The sequence below is a fragment of the Spodoptera frugiperda genome, chromosome 29 (assembly GCF_023101765.2).
Source record: "Spodoptera frugiperda isolate SF20-4 chromosome 29, AGI-APGP_CSIRO_Sfru_2.0, whole genome shotgun sequence".
Taxonomy (NCBI): Eukaryota; Metazoa; Arthropoda; class Insecta; order Lepidoptera; family Noctuidae; genus Spodoptera; species Spodoptera frugiperda.
In genome coordinates, this window is record NC_064240.1 from 2308930 (window position 1) to 2333184 (window position 24255).

At 35.5% G+C, this 24255-nt stretch overlaps 1 protein-coding gene and 1 long non-coding RNA gene across 40 annotated transcripts in view; both read left to right on the plus strand.

Moving 5' to 3' along the window:
* The first annotated feature begins 542 nt into the window (after positions 1–542).
* LOC118281563 (calcium-activated potassium channel slowpoke) overlaps positions 543–24255 on the plus strand; it is a 64384-nt gene continuing 40671 nt past the window's right edge. For 6 of the 39 annotated variants that reach the window (XM_050706532.1, XM_050706496.1, XM_050706506.1 and 3 more), the window contains exon 1: positions 554–1243. In XM_050706532.1, coding sequence (XP_050562489.1) covers positions 917–1243 — 327 coding nt within the window. In that variant the 5' untranslated portion in view covers positions 554–916. Of the gene's footprint in view, positions 1244–24255 lie in introns of all 39 variants that reach the window. The other 33 variants (XM_050706536.1, XM_050706520.1, XM_050706529.1 and 30 more) reach the window with 15 other exon arrangements.
* On the plus strand, positions 11499–12743 carry LOC118264858 (uncharacterized). The gene is made up of 3 exons (XR_007707418.1): positions 11499–12001; positions 12291–12367; positions 12468–12743. It is a non-coding gene; the product is annotated as an uncharacterized LOC118264858 (long non-coding RNA).

The following is a 24255-nucleotide window of genomic DNA, read 5'->3' on the forward strand; positions in this document are numbered from 1 at the left end:
TGATACAGCAGCCTACAATAAATCGAATTATTTATGTAAGCAGTCGTCTCGGTAACTATATTTGGAACCAAACAACATGATAAATAATTCGACGGAAATACCTTCGCGATCCAGTAAGTGTTCTGTTCAGTGTCACGACATTTAATTTAAAATATGTGACAGTATTAAACTTTCTCACTGGGTTCTCTTACGTAACGTGTAATACATCTTTGTTACAAAAAACTACCATTATCTACTAATTGCCTCATTTATATTAACTGGAAACGTACATAAAACATAGACCGTGTGTAACAAAGAAAAGACAAATGGGTACTTTTGGAACGAAACCGAACACATCTTCGGTCGCATTTCGCTCGACCAATCGTAGCGCCCGTAGACGTCTACGAGTTTCGTAGCGCCCGCTGACGCAGTAGGGCGGCGTAGCACTACGCTTATCGGGACACAGCCTGAATACATTGACCTTTGTTAAAATCGCCAAAATTCAGTTTCAATTAGGTACGTTATACAGTTAGAAGCGGAATAAAAGTACTCGTGTGTCGGCGACGCGTGGGATCGGACGTACCTCATGTAAGAGCAGTTTTGTTATGGCATCAATAAAAATCTTTACGGAAACATCTGCAGTCATAAAAGCTGTCGTATCGGTTTCGGCGATGCTTATGGATCGCTACGAAGAGTGAGGCTGAATCAGTTGGCGTCGAGGATCGGTGGCGAGAAGGTGGTGAACGGGGTGGAAGGATGGTCATGGTTCCGAGGGGTCGGTAGTGCAGTGCGGCACGCGCCGGCGCGGATCGATCGCGCGACATCGACCGCGCGGGGCGGGGCGCCGTCGCTCAGTCGCGCGCGGGCACGGCGTGCGGGCGCGCGCATCGCTGCACGTGCATGGCGCGCCTGACTGGATGCCTCGCGCCCTCGGGGAATGGCTTCGTCCGAGGAAGAGGCGACTACAGCGTCGACCGACACTTATCCTGAAGATGATGACTGCCTCAGTGTCCGAAAATGGTGGTGCTTTCTGCTGTCGTCGATTTTCACCTTCCTTGCGGGGTTGCTCGTGGTGCTGTTATGGCGCGCGTGCGCGTTCGTCTGCTGCCACAAGGAGCCGGAGCTGGCACCCAACGACCCCAAGCAGAAGGAGCAGAAGGCGGCGCGGCAGGGCAAACAAGAGTTCGAGGGCACGTTCATGACCGAAGCGAAAGACTGGGCCGGCGAACTCATATCCGGTCAGACCACCACCGGACGAATACTGGTAAGTACACCTTCATGTCTCCCAACCTGCGACCAGTTGTCAGGGTTGCACTCTGAGGTTACCTAGTTCTCGCCATCCCTCTCAATATTTCACTAAAGTTTGCTAGGTGGTAGTAATTATTCATTCGTGTGATTATCTGCCAGTAAATCTTAGTGTTGTGAAGTAAGCAACTTGTCTGTGATACACCCACAGACACCTGTCTTAGATAAAAAAAGTGTAAATTAATTGAGGCAGCCTCCGATGATTGACAACATATTAATATGTCATTAATGAGGGCTCGTCGATTGCTTTCATCATTAAGATTAGAAGCCCCTGTCGTCGTATCAATTAAACGTAAGCGAGTATATTGACATGGACCGTTCTTACTAAGTGTAGGTAAAACGTTAAAAATAAGCAATACTTTGAACTACGATTGATAATGCAGGTAAACAAAGTATGCTGTCCTATCTTAGTGTTTTTCATATTAATGAAATTGACCCCACGTATGTATAACCTTAATATCTATATTATTTATTTATACCTACCTACCCGCATGATTAAAATAATCATTAATATAACTATATAATGTAGGTATAGGTTTAATTCGCAAACGTAACTAAACCTCATTTTAGCAAATCAATTTCCAGGATCAGTTCAATCATAAAATTCCTAGTTCATGGACGTAGTGGGAATACCATGCATCCTACCCCATTTAGTGGCAATATAAAAATAATGCTGAACATTAACCCAAATCTGTCTGGTTGGCCCACACCCCCGTGGATAGATCACCAATGTCATGCCATGACGTCACAGAACCAACCTTGTACTATAATCTACTAGTTTGTATCAATATTGGTCGTTTAATATTTACTGCTAGGTAAATATTTAATTGGGAGTCCGTTTACTATGTTTAATCAGTTTAATTCATAACTAAGTCTTAAGTTAAAGAGTATAGAGTTCATTGTCAAATGATACTTACAAAATGAATATCCTTACCTTGCTAGGATAGATGTCTTCAAGACCATAGTTCTAGAAATCTTATAAACTAGGTACCACTTGTGTCACAGCTCTTGCAACCTACTGGCTGTGGTGTCTGAATAAACAAGTGGCTACAGTACAGGTACCCATCGCGTCGCATCATAAAGAATCTTTTGCACCAGAGATATCCTATGTATCTATCCTGTGAGGACGTAAGAGCTAAGTTGTGAAATTATGTGAACGTTTCCATTGATACTAAGCTATGTAGGTGCGAGTAAGATGTGCTATGAAGATGTGCCGTCGCACAGTAGCTGCACAAGGAAGATGCGCAGCTCGATGTACCAATAGTAGGGAAACCATCCATAGCACGCATCTTTCCATATAAAAAAAAACATATCTTAATTGAACCCGTTTTCACCAGTGCTAAGTTATGTGTACCAATGAATACGATTCGTGGAATCGAAACACATCCACAGTAAAGTAGCGTAGCACATGTCTGGTGGAAAAGCATCCTAATAAAAATGATAACGCTGAACATTTTGCATATAATTACTGAACTGAAGATAGTATTACTTACACTTTTTACAATAGCAAACGTTTGAATCTATATATTCACATGTATATATTACTTATCATAATACAGAAGCAGAGAACAAAGTATTCTAATTAACCATTTTCCCAATAAAATGAATAAGAATATCGTACGATGTATGGATTTCGAATAGTATCTATTACGAATTACTAAAAAACTAAAGGAATTACTTTAAATATAGGTATTGCAGCTAGGTAAAGCAGCAGATGAAGAAAATCTAACGTTTCAATAGATAGTGAAGACTGTAAATCATGTCAATTTTGTATGCTTTCCAAAGCAAACCATAGCACGATTTATTCATGCATAGCAGCATACCATACAACCTCTAATGCACCTGATATATCACTAATAGATACTTTGACTTTGTAGACCAGTACAAAAACGGTTGTTTTTAGTTTATATACGAGATTGTACCCAATTTCTTATACTTACCTGTATAAAAACGGTATGTTTGTTTAACCAATCGATACGGACCTTTGGTAATGATTACTGGCCCTTTCAAAGGACCCAGAAGGTCCCTAGTCCCTAATCTGTTAACGCTTCTTAAAGATAAAAGGGTCGTCTGTGCTAAGGTATGATTTACCTACTAAGGGCAAGGTAAGGGGCACGACGAACAGGAATCATCAAATATTCTGTATATTTACGCTTTTCGGAAATTATCTCAGTAGTAGCACGGAGACTGGAATTGTACCCAGTATATGGCAATAGGCTCACCCCCTATTACATGGGACTTATAACACAAATTACACAAATGGTGAAAAGGGGTGTATATTGTACAGTATCATTACGTGTCATAAGGTGCACTACTACCTACCCCTTCGGGGATAAAAGGCGTGATGATACTTTTTTACCTACTTTGTTCGGTACCTTCTCAAATGAGATTTTTTGCTTTTCTTAATTTGTTGTTCTACAAAAACCTGTGGAGGTTAAACAAAAACCTATGTCTAAATATTTTCAAACGGATCTAGTAAATTAATACCAATGATACAGTCACAAGAATAAAAAACATTACCTAAGTATATACATGCCGTTAAATATTACAGATTTAGCTATAGTTGTTTAAAAACTAATGTAGATTAAATAAGGAAAATATAAAACCTATTTTGCAAGTAGTAACACACTTTTTAAATCTAGTAACATGTTTGTTAGAAAAATTCGAAATATGAATTCTATTAACATTTAAAACAGGACTATTTAAAAATAAAACTTGGTTTTATTTTGTCGTTAGAGTCTATTATTACCTACAAATCTATAAAAATCTAATTCATTTATATGACTATTCAATTATTATCCGATAGTTACTTAGTTAGATAAAAAAAATATTTTTATTTACGTTGAAATGTTTGTAGGTAGCACTTATCCGAACAAAGTATAGAATAAAAAACTCAGTTATGATATCAGAATCATTATTTTGCCCTTGGCTTACGCGTTCAATTCGGACCTTCCTCTTGAATCACTTGGTCTTTCCAAGAAGCAAAATCCGTTGCGTAGATTTAAAACTCTGCCCGTTTTCCTCTCAATTTTAAGTAACCCCTAAGCTAAGATAAATGACGAGAATATGGTTTTCACCAATCTCTAAGTGTCACCTGACCTGAGGAGTCGCGTCACGCTAAGTAACTTTTAGTTAAGAAATACTTTAGGGGTGGTTAATTAAAACCTCCATAAATAGGCATACTTAGGGATAGACAATGGAAAGCGACTTTGTAATGATAACCAATATTAATTAGTTTTATAAGTTTGCCCCCTCTTCTGAACTCGTAGATAATGTTTTATGTGTATAAACTACTAGCTTCTGCCCGCTGCTTCGCCTGCCTAATAATAACCTATGTATTATTCCAGACCATAATCTATGCCTATTATAAACATCAATTCAGCCGTTTCGAAATGATTTAGTAACACACTCACCCACAAACTTTCGCATTTATACTACAAATTAGTAAGTATAAAAATAAAATAATGATAAAACCCAGTTACTTTATAGAATTTCCTTTCAAATGAATACAATAATTTCAAATGACAGTACAAAAGACAAGACAGTCTTCCCATTTTAATCGATATTTTGAGTAACGAGCCGACGAACACGGACAATCCATTTTAGCTACTTACGCGTAATTACACATTCTTTGCCACCGAAACTAACGCGTCTGAACAAAACGAATAAATTAACGCCGTATGAATCACACTAGTGATCTAATACTCGTAAAATCTCAACATAATAAGATTACAATGCTGTTCAAGAATTACAATTACTAATCTTACTATCCTGCTAATATTTTAGGTATCTAATGCGAAAGTTTCTAAGTATGTTTGTTAGTCAATCACGTCAAAAAAGCTGAAGGGATCGGGATGAGGTTTGGAGCAGGGGTAGATTATAGTCTGGAATAACACATAGGCTATTCTTTCTCCCACGTGGGTGAAGTCACCAGCAGAAGCTAGTAGATGTATAACTTATACATAGGAGAGTGGGCTTTATCTTACTCAAACCAGTATAAATCAGTTAGCAAGCCGTTGATCTCCACATTCGATGTGCGATTGATGATATGAGTAATATTATAGGAAATAGATACATAAATGTATATTGAAGCTGTTTTTAATAGATGTGTATCTATTAAAAACAGCTTCAATATAGGTCGTCGAGAAGAGCCCTTTGGTAAGCAGTGGCCACTTATACGCTGTTGATAACTGTAACTGCAAATTAAACTATTGCTTCTTGCGGATAATTTAGAAATCTGCAAAGAATATCCGAATAGTCTCGAAATGAAACCTTAGCTGCTAATATACAATTGCAAAAAAATTGCCCCAAAATGAAAACTTAACTTACAAAGCAAACTTCTAATGTATTTTACCTAATATAATATCTAAAGTAATATATACCGTGACGTATCTGACATGATATATATATAACATTTCCTAGTAAAGAAGATAGATAATAATAATTAATAGATACAAATCAGGAGCCAGCTGTTTGTAAAATATTAGTTGAATGTCACCCACAGTCCTAATTTACTGGCATTCAATGCAAGTGATGTGTGCCAATACCATATGCGTTCTAATGCAACCACTGAAATACATATATAAAAGGGATTATAGCTTTTTTCGATCTTTTAAAATTAATTTAATCTTATTACCTATAAATATTTAGTACTGGATTTACTTTCAGAAATTCGTTAATATTATTTTTTTTTATATTGAAATAGTTTGTTTTCCACAGACTCGAGTTCGTGCCTTTGTCATACTACAAGATAAAATAGAATTAGTTAGTTAACTATACCTACTTAGTTAGATATTAATTTATACCTCTTCTGAATATTGAAGAAATACTCACTGAAAAATTAAGATCATTCAGTACGAAGGCAAAATTATTCGAATTTAAAATGAAAAGCACATTGAAAAGCATATTATGATTGAAATACAGTGTACAATAAAAGTTCAGTAATTACATGAATACAATATTTATGGCCGTGTAACGAGCCAGTTGCTGAAACTGGGTCATAATGGACATTGGACATCGTGTAACTTTCTCACGTGCCGTGGATCACAATGAATCTTTGTACTGAAAAATTTTTCACAAAAGGACCCGTTTTGTATGACACCAGATAAATAGTTCCCACGGGGTACAAAATGAAATACGATAGGGATACGTACTACAAACGAAATAAAATATGAAAATTCATTTTTTATCATAACATGAAACCTATAACATAACTGATGAAAAATGGGTGTTATATTGATAATTTACTCTCAATTCTGCCTACCCCTTTGGGGACTAAAAAGCTTTACGTTAATTATGTAAGTATGCATCATTTACCCAATCACTTGTTTACCAATATTTAAAGAACACCCTCATACAGAAAAGAGAGAAAACAAACAACCAACTTAAAAAAAAATCTATGACACATTTTAAAATAGGAACATGATAACAACGACCCCGAATAAACTCCAATAATGAAACGTAATCGTAAAACGTGATCACAAGCCCGTGGTACGCTAAGTATGCTCCGACACGCTCTAGCTCGGTGCTCCTCTAACGCTACCCGGGTCCCGTTTCTGGTAACTTCGCTAGAGCTCCGCCCGGAGTTGCCGGGAGTCCCGGCACCACGCGATGCCGGACCGTGACCCACTTTCCGCTATCGATGCGCTACGCCCTCTAGTTCAAGTACGTTTTCCCTTTCGCCAACCATTGATGCGTTCTGTCTCATGGCTCATTACTACACAAAGAATTTAAGGGTAATGGTGTGCGTGCTCCGGATATGACGTCGTTCAAACGTTTCCCTTATCAAGATAGGATGTACATACTGACATAGTATACATGTGTATGGTAAGGAATGAGAATGAATGTGCGGATGACGTTTCAAGCTTAAGAGATCTAGATATGAATGAAAAATATTAAGAAATGGTATTTCTTGTAGCTTCCGAAGAGAGGAATAAATATGTATTAAATACTGATCATTCTTATTGATAGGTTGGATATTGCGTTATTTTAAAATGAAATATACATAATTATAATAAAAATAAACTTAATTAGTCAATCGTGAATTGGTGTGATTTATTAAAATACATTATTTTGTCTAGGTATATTTGAATGATTTATTATAATTATACAAAAAAATCCATCAATAATCACGTGTGAACAAAAACTTACGATAACCACAAGTTATGATAATTATTATATATTACCTAATATTCTGTGACCTTATCTAAAGACTTACCTGTTTTTGTTTCCAAACATTATCTTCATGGTCATGCTAGAAAATTATAACGTTAGATAGAATTAATATCTAAATTCTAAAGAACATCGGGCATTTTTGTATGGGACACTTACCTACGGCGAACAAAAATAAAATTAGGTACGGTGGATAGGCAATTAAATCTAGTTCACAATGGTATAGTTCCCATATCTGTGGGTCGTGGCAATAAGGAGAAATTGGACATTTAAAAAATATTTATAAATGTTTTTGGGCAATAATTGAAGAGGAAAAAGGGAATCAAAAATAATTAAAACAACATATTTTTCTCTTAACTTTTGGCGAAGGACTGCGATGATGATGACGAAGGACTGCGATGTAGTAAGATAAGCTAGCTACCTGCGCGAGCGCAACATATGTATACCAGTTTTAGGACTATGGGCGAGAGTGAGAACGAAACATGCACATCAACTTGACGGATTTAGTCTGATTGGGTTTACAAAAATACCACGGAGTGATATTTTAACTTACTGAGCGGTCGTTTAGTAATTAGGAAAAATAGTCAACTTAAAATATCATTTTCATTTTACTAATTATTTCCATTTTCCCATTATTGTGAATCAAAATAACTACACAATATTAAATATGATTGCAAACACTTTCATTTAAAAATGTTTTGGTTTATGTTCGCGACTTTTAAAAAATCGGGTAAAAAACGCCCGATGTCCTTTTTAGCATTACTTTCGCTTAACATAATATTTATAGCAACAAATCTGTACCATTCTTGCCAAGCTGAACCCTTCTATATAAAAAAGACTAACTCAATTCATTCAATTCAATCATACGTAGTTCACAATAGCATAGTGAGATTACATTGGCATCAAACTCAGTCTGTCGTCTTCTAAAGGATTAAAAAAATGTATAATTAAAATTTCTCATCACATCATATCAACAGCTTAAACGTGGTCACTGCTGTTCAAAGGCTTCGGCTTGCACGGAGAAGGTTTGAAAATTAATCACCACGCTTGCTCAACGCGGGTTGGAGATTAAATTACAAACTTATAATTAGAAATTATAAGTTCAGGTTGCCTCACGATGTTCACCGTTTGTCAGTGGTGTCTAAGTAATCTTAGAAAGAAAAAGAAAAATAAAATTACTACCTACATATTCTACAGCCTACTGACAACAAGTAGCTATGTACAAGTAACAATGTGTGTACAAGAGATCCAACCTACACGTCAAGCATCGACATCCTTGAAAAGATCAACGCATGCGCACTTACTTGTTTTTGCTTAGTTTTTTCTACTGCCTATTCATCGAATCATAAAAGTTTTTTTCTTAGGATGAGTAATCAATGTTAATAACCTGTTTGTCTATACTCAAAGCCTTATTTTCACAGTAGACTGTCAGGACAGACAGACTATAAATACGTATACATAATAAAAGAAAGTATAATGGCATAACTCGATTTACATAATTACATAATAACTGGCTGTCCATTACAGTAATAGGTTGTCATCTAGCTAAACGAAACGGTAATATTATTAAAAGCCTCAACAAGTTATACAAAAAATAGGTTAACAGGAATATATTTTGTGAATTACAATTACGTGCCTAAATAAATGTTGTTACCTACCGTAGGGTAAACTTGCCCAATTCGTACCACTTAAGGAGAACCTTAAAAATTTTGGAAATGAACAATGATACACAGTTATTTATATTATGTAATTATAATTTCACTAATGTTCTATTAGTATTTCAACAAAAAATAACATAAATCTTGTAAACTTCTGAGAAATAAACAATTTTCAAAAACTTAATAAAAGTACGATTTAAGACCATTGATCTTAAATCGTACTAGTATATTCTTAAATCGTACTTTGAGATCCTATCATTGGTTTACAGTCTTAAAAATCACAATCTTATTAATCTTCTCCTCTTTTTCTTAATCTTAATGTACCTAGATTAATTCTTATTAATACAGCGGATGGTCTTTGCCAAATCCTGACAGTCATCGCAATAATAACATTTTGTTTTTTTAGTTGTTCCTGCACATAGCTCATGTACCCATACTTCACAATTACTGCATTTAATCATGTTTTCTTTTACGTCTTCTTGACATATTTTGCAATACCAACTGTCATTTTCATCTTTTTGAGGTGTTTTCGTTTTCTTTAAATTTAGCTTCTTTGATATGGTCTTCTTCTTGGTTTCTTCTATTTTTATGTCGAGCTGAAATGTTGATGATGTTCATGTTGCCCTAAAATAGTAACAAAAATAATTTGAAACAATTACTTAAATAAAAAAAAGCTAAAAAATAATCAAGTAGTTAATATTCACTGCGAAATTAAAAATTGTTTTCCTAAATCGTACCGGTACGTTTTAAGAAGTTGCTGCGAGTACGAAATAGGCACAAGTATCAAATTAATTTCAAATTGCCGCAAAAAAAAACTGTCAACGAACAAGCCGGCTTTACTATGTGAAATATATTCACTAATATACGCATAAATATATAATAAACAGTTAAACAACTTATGAACGGTATACTTGGAAGACAGTTCTTGTGAAGTATGCGAAAAAATTACTCAAAAAGTAAGAAAAAACTTACCTGTTCAATATTTTTGTCGGGAGCAACATAACAGGTGTTTATTTGTCACATGGCAATATGGCCGACTATTATTGACATTTTATGCCACCAGAGGTGCTGGTAACTATTACCCAATCCGAGATATAGACGAGGTACGATTTAGGCGCAGGTACGAATTACGCAAGTTTACCCTAATATCACTAGACAAGTTGTTAATTACATTTCCATACACTATTAGGTCAATAAAGTACTTCAAAGTTTAAAATGCTTTGACAAATAAAGTCTAAAGTTCTAGAAAAAATAACATACAAAATAGGATACCCAATATAGGAAATAAGACTTTAAGTTAACGGGTTACGGTGTAAAAATGCATGGTTGTAGAAAGTCACGTAGAAACAAACCTGAAGACTAAAATAAATACGACGATTTACTTTTGTTTTCTTTAAATGCCACCCTCCATTGGTAGGAAAGTTCGCGTGACGAGCCGCACTTGTCCTTGCTGGACGAGCGTTTATGATAAACATACGCCACTGCAGTCTTTTATATATTTAATAAGGTTACATTACACTTCGCCACATTCTTGTATTGTACTACATTGATTTTTATTTGAAATTCAATGAAATAAATTACGTAAGTACTTCGGTAGATCAAGGATTATATAGTAATTTCTTCCTTCCTGAGAAAGAGTAATTTCAACGTAGGTTGGTATTGGTATACAGTCTTTAATTCGAAGCAGTGATTCTAGGTATTCGATAGAATTTAACATACTTATGTAAGACTACATAATAGCTGACTTTTTCTCAAAAGTGTCAACAGAGATTTAATAGAAATATTTGTAAATATTTTGTTTATTAAACCCCTCCAAACACCGTACATGGATAGGTTTAAAACCTAAAATGCTACCATTTAACTGCACTATAGCTCGGCAACAACCCGTTGGTGCTATCGCTAGAAAGTAGAAATCCACATGCAAAAATGCTTTTGAAATAGAATTGCACACAATACCGTCAACGGTGACCCATTAAACTTTAAACTCGCCGCTGTGTACGAATAAAGTGAGGAGAAATATTCTGAAACGACATCTTTGGTAAAATGCCGGCTGCATTCTAGTTTTGGCTGCTAGAATATTAGACGCAACTTACGGCTTTCGTGTCGCGAAAATTCTGGCTCGGACCCAACTACCTTTACGCAGAAGGGATTAATAATAGGCACCTTTTTAATAACAGCGATTAATATTATAATGTTTACTCTTATTAAATGCTTACGTATGTAGAAAAGTGATGGTTTATAAAATGTTATATTTATTTACTTCAAATATTTTCTTAAATAAATAATTTCTCTAAGTCGGAAACGCAATTTGTGTTACACTGTGCCTACCATACGTACATCTACAGGAGTAGTTGTACCTTTATTATGTAAGTGGAATCCTCTAAACGGGGTCCTTAGACAAAGTAACATCGCTTGGTAGCGAAACGATATCTAAAATCGTCATCGTCTCAACGATAACGACAAACATTTCTTAGACAAAGTAACATCGCGATCGTTATCGTTGTGTCGAATCGATTGTTCGCTAAAAAGCAAAAATATTGTTTATGGTAACGAAAATTTAGCTGTCAGTGTCACTCAAGAAGTTCAAATCGGATTATTCCCGCGAGTTATTACTGTTTTCGAATTTTACTGATAAGAATAAGTGAGTTGTTGGCGATCGCCGTACTTCGTGAGGGTGATGTTATCACGGTCAGCGACGTTGGAGTGCTGGGTGACGTCACGGGATCGGCACGGTGGTCGCCGCACCGGTGGGCTTCAAGTGGTTGTGCTGCGATGCCCAGACGTAAATATCCGAAAACTGCTGGGCTCAAGTGCTTCCCAAGAGAAATATGACTTTATAAGTTCAATTTCGAACTAGCCCTCGCATAAGACAGTCCACGTTATTTCTAGTAAGTAATATAGTCTTTGTTTTAAGTAGTCGTTTTACTTCAGTGAAATCATAGAAATAAAGAGTAGCTAAAGTATTGTAAATTATAATAAAAACAGAACTTTATACTAGTAAGTAAGTGAATAGAGTATTATTATACTAAATTGTTGGTCAGTGGGTAGCCTTCGGGGCGATATTAAGTTTTAATTATCATTAACTTTGATATTAAGTTTTAGTCTTAATGATAATCAAAATAGACTCATTTTTATAAATGACTGGTGTTCTAATCTATTGATTATTATAATTTTTAGTGATAGTGATGAAACATGGAATCAAGAGTGCGAACAAGTTCCCAACAATTGTCAATGCTGCTTGAGGATATAGCAAAGTAAGTAAATCCAAGTTGTATTCACTAGTATGTAATGTACGAATGACGCAATCTTAACAATGAAGTACTTATACTGAATCTTTGTTTGTTTATGTTACAGTCATGGTGCCCAGCGAGGCCTCTTGCTGCATCACTAGGTTGGGTACAGTCAGACCGACTGTGGACTGAACTGACAAACATATTGAATGCTGTTGGTGGTGGTGGCAGCAAGTTAACAGATAAGTGATAAAAAGTAAGGATCTAATGAACATTTTTGGAAAGACTGGTGTGATGGTAGAGTGGCTAGAAAGCTATTTTCTGAAGGGTTTTGGAAAAGTGGACACACCCTTGTGGTTATGAAAATTGGCTTGTAATAATTTTCTCTGTTATAACTAGACTGGGGACTTTTTTTTGGGAGATTGATCATCATCATTGATTATCATTGATGATGATCAATCTCTGACACCCATAGTAAGAAAGAAACAAGAAATGTTTATTGGCATATACCATAAAACATTTGCTTTCTTAGTTGTAAGTTTTCTTTTAAGCAAATATGTAAAAGAAAACATACAGCTAAACATTAACCTCCTTACTACAAAAATTCAAATAAGTACATATAGTATAGTACAAGCTATACTTTGGTGTCCAAACCTGCATGTTATTGTTATTTTTCAATTAATTTCAAAAGTTCTTGACAAATTGGCTTTTTAATCTCATATACACATATATTATACTTATAACTATGGACAAGACTATAGAAAAGCTAGGATTTAAATTAATGTAAGTACTAGGTATACACCTTCAAGGGATCTGCTCAAAAATGAGCTACTTAATTGTCTCTAGTAGGTAGATGGCAAATAAATAAATCGAAATGTTTTATAAAGTATTCTTATTAACATTAGTCAACCAAGTAACTTCACTTACATGAAAGACACCATTAATTTTTTTGATAATTTTTTTTTAACTTGGTTAATCTGGTTATGAATTATTATTTATAAATATTACCTATTATATAAATGATGAATTAGTATTTATAAAAAATCTTATACATAAATATTTAATATAAATAATATTTCTCCATCCACCAGGCGTGATCCGCGGTTGAGATCGCCAGCGACACCGCAGTCTGCTGTTTCTCCCGACCGCCTGTTTGAGCGACCCCCTTCGAGATAGCGGCAAGCGAGTAGCTAAAAAACTAAGAGCACACAGCACCTGAAAATTATAATAATACAGATTTAGATTATGTGGTTTTATTTTTACTTACCTCTACAGCAGTTAATAAAGTATTGTGTCGTACCACAATATTTTTGTTATATAGTTCCTATAATATATAAAACTAACCGACGAATAATGCTTTAACTCAAGTTATTAAGATCAATAACCAACAACAAAAGTATATGTTTGCCTGTAATAGGTACCTATAATTATATTGTTTAATTAATGTAAAATTTCTTACCTTTACTTCCAGGGGAATCTCAGTAGAACCTTTTAATCGTGCATGAGCTTCTAGCTCCTTGCATAATTTCCTAAATGCTCTTTTATTAAGTCTGAAATGTTAGTTGAAAAACAATTCAGGCATTTCTCCAATTGTTTCCAATAGCCGTCGCCGCATTTAATCGGTTTTGACGCCTCTCCCAGGCGTTCTCGTTGTGCACAACCCACAATAAACGAAGATAATGCATTTTATAATTTATTTAACCTGCAGTAATGCCTCTAACATAAAATAAATACTCAAGAGTATGTCGTCAACCAAGGTCAAAAATCAGCTGTAGAATGAAATCCGGCCATCTTGTGTCGATATTAGTCGATAACTACAACGTTTTAGCGTTCGTTTCGTTATCCTTAATGACGATCACGATCGAGGCGAAGACGAACACTGAAAGTGCCGCTTGTCTACGCATTTGTATGGAATAAACACGATAACGTTCGTGAACGTTTTCGTTACTTTATGGTTTCGTTATGAAATGTTACATTGTCTACCAAATTGCGATAACGATGTCGATGGACCACGTGACTTAACGCAGCTCCATACATTTTAGACTTTTCTAACTTCGTTATCGTTTTTAAATTGTTACTTTGTCTAAGGCCCCGGGAGAGGGAAGAGGTAACAAAAAGGTGATATCACCACGAAAAGCAGGAAAACAACGGACTTATTTGAATTTATGCCTGCGACGGCATTCCCTTCATTTTCGGGGTACACAGGAGAATATGTTTTGGTTGATTGTGCAGAAATATATTTCGCTAAGTTTTTTTTTTCATATATTTATGGTGTTTCAGCATTATGATTAAACATAATATGAGGATTATGTAAACTATGAGATAAATATATTTTAGGAAACTAAAAATGGTCGCCGCAAAGTTGTCTACCAATTTTGCTTCAGCCTTAACATTTGCCGAAGTGTTTCAGACATTTATAAATATTTCCTGCCATTTTGTTGCATCGGAAGCGGCACATAAGTCAAATGGGTCCGTTTCGAATACAAATTGACCTCTATGTCATGAAAACTGGGTCTTCTATTCCTGATATAGCCCCGTCAGCGCTGCCCTCCATCTGTCTGTATTTATTTAAAAATATACCCGTTTGTGGCGCCATTTTTGGTCAACTGTCGGTGGTCTGACCTTTGAGAGCGGGCCTTATTGTTTATTCCTGGAGTTGTGAGAAATCGATTCTGTCTCGAGTGGAGGCTGGGAGAACTGAAGCGTCTCCGTATTTTGAATACTTTATGTAATATAAACCTGAATCAAAACTCCTTAATTTAGCTTAGTGCTGTATTATTGAAAACAAATAAAAAACTTTATCCGCAGTTCGGACTCTTACATAACTTTTATGTATTTACAAACGTGAACTATAATTACATACTGAATAATTAAAATAAAAAGCAATATTATTTGCCTAAATTATTATTTTGAAAAATTAAAAATAAATCTTGTGATCTTAATCGCATATAGGCAGGTTTCAAGCGATCAATCAACCTAAATACTCCCATCTATCACTCGGCTATTCTGCTAGAGAAAGCCGAAATCACTGGGTCCTAAACAAAGAGGCCACATAACCCACGTATGAGAATACCGCCCCTACGGGCTATTACGAATTCCGATGAACGATAAAAGCCTTTATTTCGCTCGCAAATTTGTTCGAAGTTTGTCCATTGCCTGAATCTGCAATATCAGAAACTGGAATCAATTGATATTTGGGATATCTCCATATTTCTGTGTGCAGTGATTTTTCAACTGTTCAGTTTGTTTTCTTCAATTCCATCCTTAGCAAACAATTTACAACGCGATAAAATATTATTTATGAGAACACAAAAATATTCAACGTCTACACAATTTTGCAATCTATGTCTTTTCAGTCAAAATACTGTCGCATTTCTCCCGAACAGGTAACAATAGGACCGTCTTAAATAAAATTATTAAGTATACAAATTCAAATGAGCTGACTGTTATCAAGATTTCCTGAGTAAAGGTCAAGTGTATTTTAAAATGAAAGATAGTCAGTTTATGTAAATGCCTTCATTTTGTGGATTCATGCCCTTTTTGGAAGAAGCAAACTGTGGCGATATCTTTGCTATTTTTATTCTCCGGTATAAATGTGTCAGCGTTTTGTTGAGAATGCTCGGATGGCAGTTTGAATGCAAACTTGATTTTTACGAAAGCTATTATTTCCCTGCTTTATATTTGTGTACTGAAGAGCGGAGCCGGGAAATAGTGCGTGAGACGCAGTGACCCGCACAACACACGACTCTTTTTTCCACTCTTCAGTGTGTTTGAGTGTTTTGCTGCTACACCACATCGCCACTTCTTCACAAATTTTATTTATAAATATTAAACTCAAGCTCCGTACTCATTAATTTCTAATAATTGCGGGGAAGAGCCTTACTCATTGGAAAATTGTATGGAACAGCTTTGTGGGTCACCTGTTTGACCATTTCCACTCCAGTTGGCATGACCAATACTGCGAATGCGGATAACTTGTTAAGTTTTAAACATTTATCAATATCAGTAATAATCACTTGTATACTTTACCTACTCAGTATCAGGAATAAGAGCTATCTCTTTAAAAAAAATACATTTTGGTAAATAGTGAAATTACCAAAACTGTTGCATTCTGTTATTCTCCATTACGATTATGAACTTCAACGGATTCAAGCAACTATGAAAACAGTTACACAGCCACGTGCCACAGTACTAATTAATACGGAGCCACTGTGTAAGGAAATGCCAGATGTAGGTTGTATACTCGGTCATAACTACCACGCACAACACCGCATTCCCCTAGCCGGCGGGCGGTTACAAGGCTTCTGAGGTTTCCCTATTTAGGACACCCCTCGCACGTCGCGTGACATACTGCCACCAATGGACGCAGACATTGTTATACCATGTTTACTTACACTTCCATTCATTTGACGGCATTACGAATTAATGACAACAGAAGAATATATCTCAAACTCCCATCTCAATTGATGGTCGTCGGTTTTTATCTCAAACTAAGGGATAACCGACCAAAATAATTCTATGTAGTAAACCCATACAACTGTGGATGTCTATTCCTTATCTGAGAAATAAAGCCTTCTTGACACGAGACAAAAACAAGACATCTCGGGTGGGCTGGCCTCTTCCTAATCTCTGTTATATAGGTCAGTGGGCGGTCCCTATCGATTGCCACCACTTGTGCGTTCACAGGAACGTTCGTTTTGTCGTTAAGTTTGTAACCAGCCTAAGCTGAAGATGTTGAATTATTTATATACAATTTACTGGTAGTTCTGTATCGTAGACTCGTTCGTATGCTTCACCAGGTTTATAGCAAGCACTTATGCTGGAGTCTACTTGAGACTACCTACTTGAGAGGACTCTCGCATAAATTGACGACCAGAATCGATTACAATATTATTATAGGTTGAATTGAAGGGTTAAACTTATAATTAAATTTTAAATAAACTATCAAGAGTCACATCATAATCCAAAACAATCCTTCAGATATACTACCACTATTTACATTGCACAATTAATAATAATATATAAAGGAACTTTATAGCCAGCGGAACGAACTTCACATTTCCTAAACGTAGTTCGTACAAACGACAATTCAATATAGCATGGCGTTTAAAAATAACCTCAACATTAAACACTAGAGTCACACTTATAGACTGGTAGCTATTATTTGTTCCATTTAGTTTTATAAATACGAGGCACATGTCAGTTTGAGTAGCAATGTCGGCGGTATGTGACGTCAGCGCCCCCTACCCCCTAGACGGCCAGGATCAATCGAATGGCTAGACATTAGTCTCGTCGGCTCCACTGAAATGTTATCTAGCGTCGCCATCTTATAAGTAAATGGACCACTTCAAGTATAACGACTCTAGTACTTTTTTTATCGCTTGAAAGCTTTCACCAAGGCCCTTTATTTCGACATCAAAATAATATATTAACATGCCATTACGATCAAAAGGACAGTAGTACGGCGTCGTAGTAGTAGGTACCCAATCAAGTATATTATTGGATGTAGTTCAAAAAAATACACAGTCCATCCCCAATTCCTAACCCTCAAAAGGCCGGCAACGCACTTGTAACACCTCTGGTGTTTGCCGGCGATTACTTATCATCAGGTGATCTGTCTGCTCATATACCACACTATAAAATGTTTGGTGATGAGTACAGCGATGTGCAATAATATTAGAATGAAAAAAATAGCCCAGAATAGTCTACACTATTTTTTGCTTTAACAGCGTTGGGTTGTTGAAGTAAATAACTTGTTTTTCGTCACCATGGGATGGGGTGGGACCGGTTTATATCCCGATGACATCATACGGGTCTGCTAACCGCCTAGCAAACGAGCTGTGTAGTACGCACTTAAAGGATCGTTTCCTTTTAATGGTACTTATATGCAAGACTCGTCTCTCGTTAACTGCAAATGTTCAGGCTTTTAAGAGAAAGGCCATTTTCCAAACATTGCCTAACATACATTATTATATTTGCCGAAGCAAATTAATTAACAAGAGCTGGTTATTATCGAAATATGGTCAACAGACTTTGTTTTAAGGGGGAGAATCATCCAATGGCTTCTCGCGTCTAGGGCAAGGCGAGAGGGAGTGTCAGACTCTTAATGACTAAGAACCACCCCGTTCCTACTCCTACTTTTCAAGCCGGAGCCCCGCTAAACAGTAGCAATTTTAAAATGAAGTGTACCCAACAAATGGGCTACTAGCACCACTTAGCTCCAATTTAACACACCTTTGCAATCAAGTATCGATGACACTAAACAGACGGCTGGAGGATAGGCTCTTACCCAAAAACAAACCTTGACAGCTCATTATTTACTTTACATAGGTAATCGATATGCTACACTTAAGGAACTCAAATGGCCACACCACTATAAATGAAACATGGCAAACAGCTGGGTATTGAATGACATTGTTTACATTTCATCTAATCATAAAAATATTTTACCTAATGCATCTTATACTTACGTCGATATTTGAATAAAACGAGTCCAAGTCTATATGGATATTTTTATCAATCTATGTATTTGATTAAACCTGTAAATGATTAAGTAACTTTACGTTCTGCCCTAAGTACGGAAATATCACACCCCCCGTAATTTCTTGACATAAAAACACACTAACGCCTCGAACCCCGGCTTTCTTATTTGTTATGGTTAATTACGCTGTCACGCCATACATAATATGAAGCCCGAACTTTCCCAGAAATGAATGTGGGTCGCTACTCGCTAGGAGCTGGAACACATTCCCAATTATTAGTTGTGTCGCGGCTTTGTTCCGCGTCGTTATGAAGTAAATTTGTTTACAGCCCGCGACTAACGAGTCACGTTATGACGTGTTTAGCAAGATTACCTGCACTTATGATACACCACCTGTGATTATTTGTTCCATGTCTAGATAATACAAGTTTTGGCCATGAAATATCACCGCTTGGTAAAGCCAAACTGTAAACGACAAGTTGCAGCGTAGTATTTGGGACGTAAATAATGGTAGTTTTGGCCCATTGCCTGGAAGCACCATTAAGTAAGCCGTTGCACTCGGATGACACTACAACTTGGTTCTGTAACGCGTCGTGTGGTTGCAAGCGTGCGCTCACGCCGGCGCCGGATGCCGCGCGGTGTTGGCAGGCAGACCGACATGCCACGTGCGTCTCCGGTCTAGCTTTACAATTTTAATTAGCAACGAAAGATTTTTTTATAAATAGTGCCGGATATCCACCTGAGATACAGTGAACAGCAGCTAAACATAGTTTTCTGTTATAATTGGTAACCAAAAATATTCCAGAACGTAAAAGTGAAATTGAAATTCATTTCGTTCTATCAAATTACACTTTACATTTATGAATAGATCTCCCACTTATTATATTCAGCGGGCAAAAGAGTTAGTGAAAAAAATTAAGAAATAAATTAGATCATTAAAATGTATGTAAAAATTCAAGTGGTCGACACTCCCATCTAATGACAAGTGGATGACGTGTGGCGTGAGAAAGAGACAAAGGAGTTCACCTCACGTATGACGTCACGGACGTACGTTGGCAAATGGCATAGTACACTCTCTGGCAGGGTGCCACCACAGCTGTCTCCAAATGTCCCCTCAGTTATTAACAGGGGATATTATTTATAAAATTGTATTTGTTTTGAATCATAATCTGGTTTCACGTGACTTGATCCACTACATCAACGTGTAATGTGGATGACGGTATCAGAATCGCAAAATAGAGTATGTCAGCTGCTTATTCCAGACTTTTACGTGCCAACTTTGTTAACTAGGTTGTTCATTATTGGTTCACACGCTTTCTGGGAGACAAAACCTTCGCAACTGGTATTGTGCCCGGTGCCCCGATACCTTCACGGAAAAATTCTTCGAAGGTTCACTTAAAAGACGATGTATGTGTTTGTAATGTGTCTTGCGTACTTATCAGTATTGTAATTAACATGGAATACGGTAAGCACCTTGTATGTCACCAAGTACACTTGTATTTACATAGATCAATATCGACCACTTAAGTCTTATAGATGTTCTTTGAATTAAAACTAAATAATTACCTTAAATTTTTATCATTAAAACTGCCACTAACCGCCGCTTTCAGTCAATTAATCATTACCACAGTCCTTAGCAATTGTTTACGAACTAAATCGTCAAAGAGGAATAATTTAAGTAATCATTAAATGTCTCTGAGTACGGCAGTAATACTTATTTCAGTGTAATCTTTACTGCTAACTAAATGAATCAGTTCGTTTAATATGACGTAATATAATATAATAGGCCCTGAGCCCTGACCCGTTATACCGTAAGGCTTCTGCCATGATTTCATCAGCCTAGTTTCCCTTCCATTGCAGTAGGGTTTCTATATAACCAGATAAGCTAAATCTTACTAATCTATTCAATGAAGTCGGTTGAATGCATTTATCTATGTACCTGTGCGGATTACGGATTGAAGCTAGTTTATGTGATTTACTGAGATTAGCTGATTAGGTAGTATGAGTAGTTGTGGACAAATGCAATCTGAATAATTTATTGTTTAGTAGGTTGGTATGTACCACATTACTGGATACGATTTAGTAGTTTTGTAAATGTAACTTTAAGATGATTGAATTTGTAGACATACCAAGGAACCTATTGGCTGTTTTCACCAATCATCCCTAAACTGTGACTTAACTAAAACTCACTAATCTAACCTAATATTATCTAAACTAACCCTTTACTTGTACTTGTTAAGTGTAATTTTTGGGTTGCTCAAAACAAAAATTACGCTAATAAATGTTACCTATCTTAGGTTTACTTAAAATTCTGGAGCGATTGGTGAAAACACAGAAAATGTTAGGCATAAATGAGAACCATCCTTAAAGAATATTTATTATCTGGTTAATGTGTAGTTTTATGTTCACTATGTTGAAATCTTTATTTGTTTTTAAAATATTTTGTCATGTGAATCATTTTCTCATGTTTTTATTATTAAGCTTGTGATTCAGTTGCTGTTGCCATTCATTTCAGTTAATATCTCATCTGGATGTTTGTCATTCATTTTTGCAATGCTGTACCTTATAAAGTACGTGATGTTTCATAGCTTTCATCGATAAACGGACTGGAATCCTAATTATTCAATTTGGATCAGTAATTCCTGAGATTAACGCGTTCAAAGAAAGTAACTCCTCAGTTTTATATCATAAAAATATATATAGGTATGCAACGTCACGCCTTTTATCCCCGAAGGGGTAAACACATTACGTCACGTAATGCCGCTGTACAGTGTACACCCACATTTCACTATTTGTATTATAAGTCCCATGTAATAGGGGGTGAGTGGTGAGCCTATTGTCTAAATAAAAAATAAAGTGTTAAGATTATTGGTATTCTACAATTAAAAATTAAAACATCGTACAAACATAAACACATACCATACCGAACATAATTACGCAGATCAAACATCAGAATCTAATGCCTAATATTGACTGATTATTCTCTCCTGAATACTAATCAAGAATGTATGATCACTAAGTTCAATGACCTTTGTTCGTGTACGTATCAATTAACATGACAGCACTAACCAATTAACTGTAAGTATAGAATCATATAAATACACCTAGGACACAATACGAGTAATGTGTCTAGGTATCTAAATTATTAAATAAATTCTGCATTGTCAACATTATTCATCTAAATGTAGGTACCTAATCTATCATTAGTCTGCCCACATACTATTGTATTATAATGTCTGTTTATCTGCAACTAAGAACGCAGCTTGCATGAGTAAACCGTTCCAATAAAAATATTATTGTAACTACATATTAAAAAAAAAATCTTCACATTTTCCAAATCCTGTAAGCATTCTTAATATTAATTAGTCCAAATGTAATTCTTAACTTACTTTTATTTCTGACGTCATTCTCATTAGGAGGTATGCTTACTGCTTGTGCAGTTATATTTATGTTTAAACGATTGTATGCTAAACTTTATACCCAGTTATTCAAGGTCCAAAATTATATTTTTAAAACATTTAAGTATACATCAAATTTTTGTTTTGCGCAAAAATGACAATGCCAGATCCTGCCCCACTTAATTTCATCAATGTACAAAAAATGTAAATTAATCAGAATTATGCAATGAAAATAAGACCCTTGGTTACTTAATTATTATTCTGATAAAGTTGCGGATAAAAATTAGGAAATAAAAGGAATTTAAAAAACCCAAGGCCTATTTCCTGTATTTATCGCGACCATCTGCGTTTCTTAGTACGCTTGAACAAGAAACAAAACGAGTCATTCAATAAAAAAAGATTTATTAATGTAATGTGTACGGGTTTTAATATGAATTTGGTTTTAATACATACTGTTAGTTAATTATTTTTTTTTTTATAATATATATTATAATGAATGCATATTCTAATTATTATTTCGTGTTTGAACGTTAGTGATTAGATGTAACGAAACGTCATTGGCATGCGTGTGTCAGTTATGTTCAAAAAGTCATTATTTGACATTCGCTCTGTCTGTTCTGTTTACATTGTTGTTTCGTTATGGCTATGAATTAAAAGTAGGATTACTAAAGGTGATATTGTTGATGACATTCCTTCCTTTCATAGCTAAACACCCTATGATGGAATTTAATAATATAAAGCACTTAATTTAATTATTTCTACCATTATAACTGCAATTAACCTAAACTGGTACCTAACCTAAATGTAATATTTTGTTCTTAGATTTATATAGAAACCGCAACCTCTAAAGGCTTTTAATCATGTTTTTAGTTATCACTAATAGAGCAGCAATAGAATGCTACATTTGGCATGCCTGTACACTATATTTTTTGGTGGGGCAAAGCTCTATAGAGATTCTGGCATTGTCATTTATAGGAGTCGCTCGATGAAAACATGTTTACGGCCGAACATCGAATACGGTACATTACTCACAGTCACTCAATGTCAGAACCTAAGCAGTGTTATTCTTGCCTCGCAAATATCACAAATAATGTGTTTTTTGTCGGAAAAGCACTTCATAAACTACAATTTAGTCTTCTAAACGTAATTATCTGCCGGATGTATTTAAGTAGGTAGACAGAAGCTGATCATATAATCAATTCAACGTATAAACACAGTTGTGATTGATATATTTACAAACACCTTAAAACTCTCAATCAATTATATCTTAGAACATTTTGACGTTATTATTTTTAAGTAAGAACTCTTATACTTGAATATTTGAAAAGAATAATTCTTAATTCGAATGCCCGTTGTACCTTTTAGCGCGGGAAAATTTACTTATCTGTCAAACATGACAACTAATGCTGCCAATACAGTATTGATTGGTTTATTCGAGCCGGCCAATCAGAGCGCCGAACGCGTTGTCGTTTTGATTAGTAAATAGAAATGATCATTTAGTTAATTGTCGTCGTCTAACATTATCATACTATTGATACCTACCTTCTATAACAAACTGGAATTTTACAAGTAACTAGCTAATCACTTCACTCAAAATATTTTGTTACATACTCAAGAGTAATACATAAACATTCAAGTGGTTTGACGATGTCTGACTGAGAAAGTTCAACAGGATGTTTACTTATTTATTCTGTACGAGTACTAGATTAATAGAACATTATAGAAAACAGTAGTCCATACACCTCATTACAAAATCTAGCATGACTGTAATTATAATGTAATGAGTTAGGTTTCAAAATCATATCTCATTTTGCGAATACTAAGCTTCTAATTTGATCCCTATATGGTAGATACCTTGATTTTTTTCTTTCACCACGTAGCTGCCTACGTGCCTAACTTTTGACTAAGCAATTTTGGTCTAAGTAAGTATCTATTAAAAATAAATTAAGTAATGTGTGTTGAATTGATGAATTGTAAGTACCTAGTTTCGCACTTTCAACTCTATACAACGTGTAACAAAAAGGGGTATACAT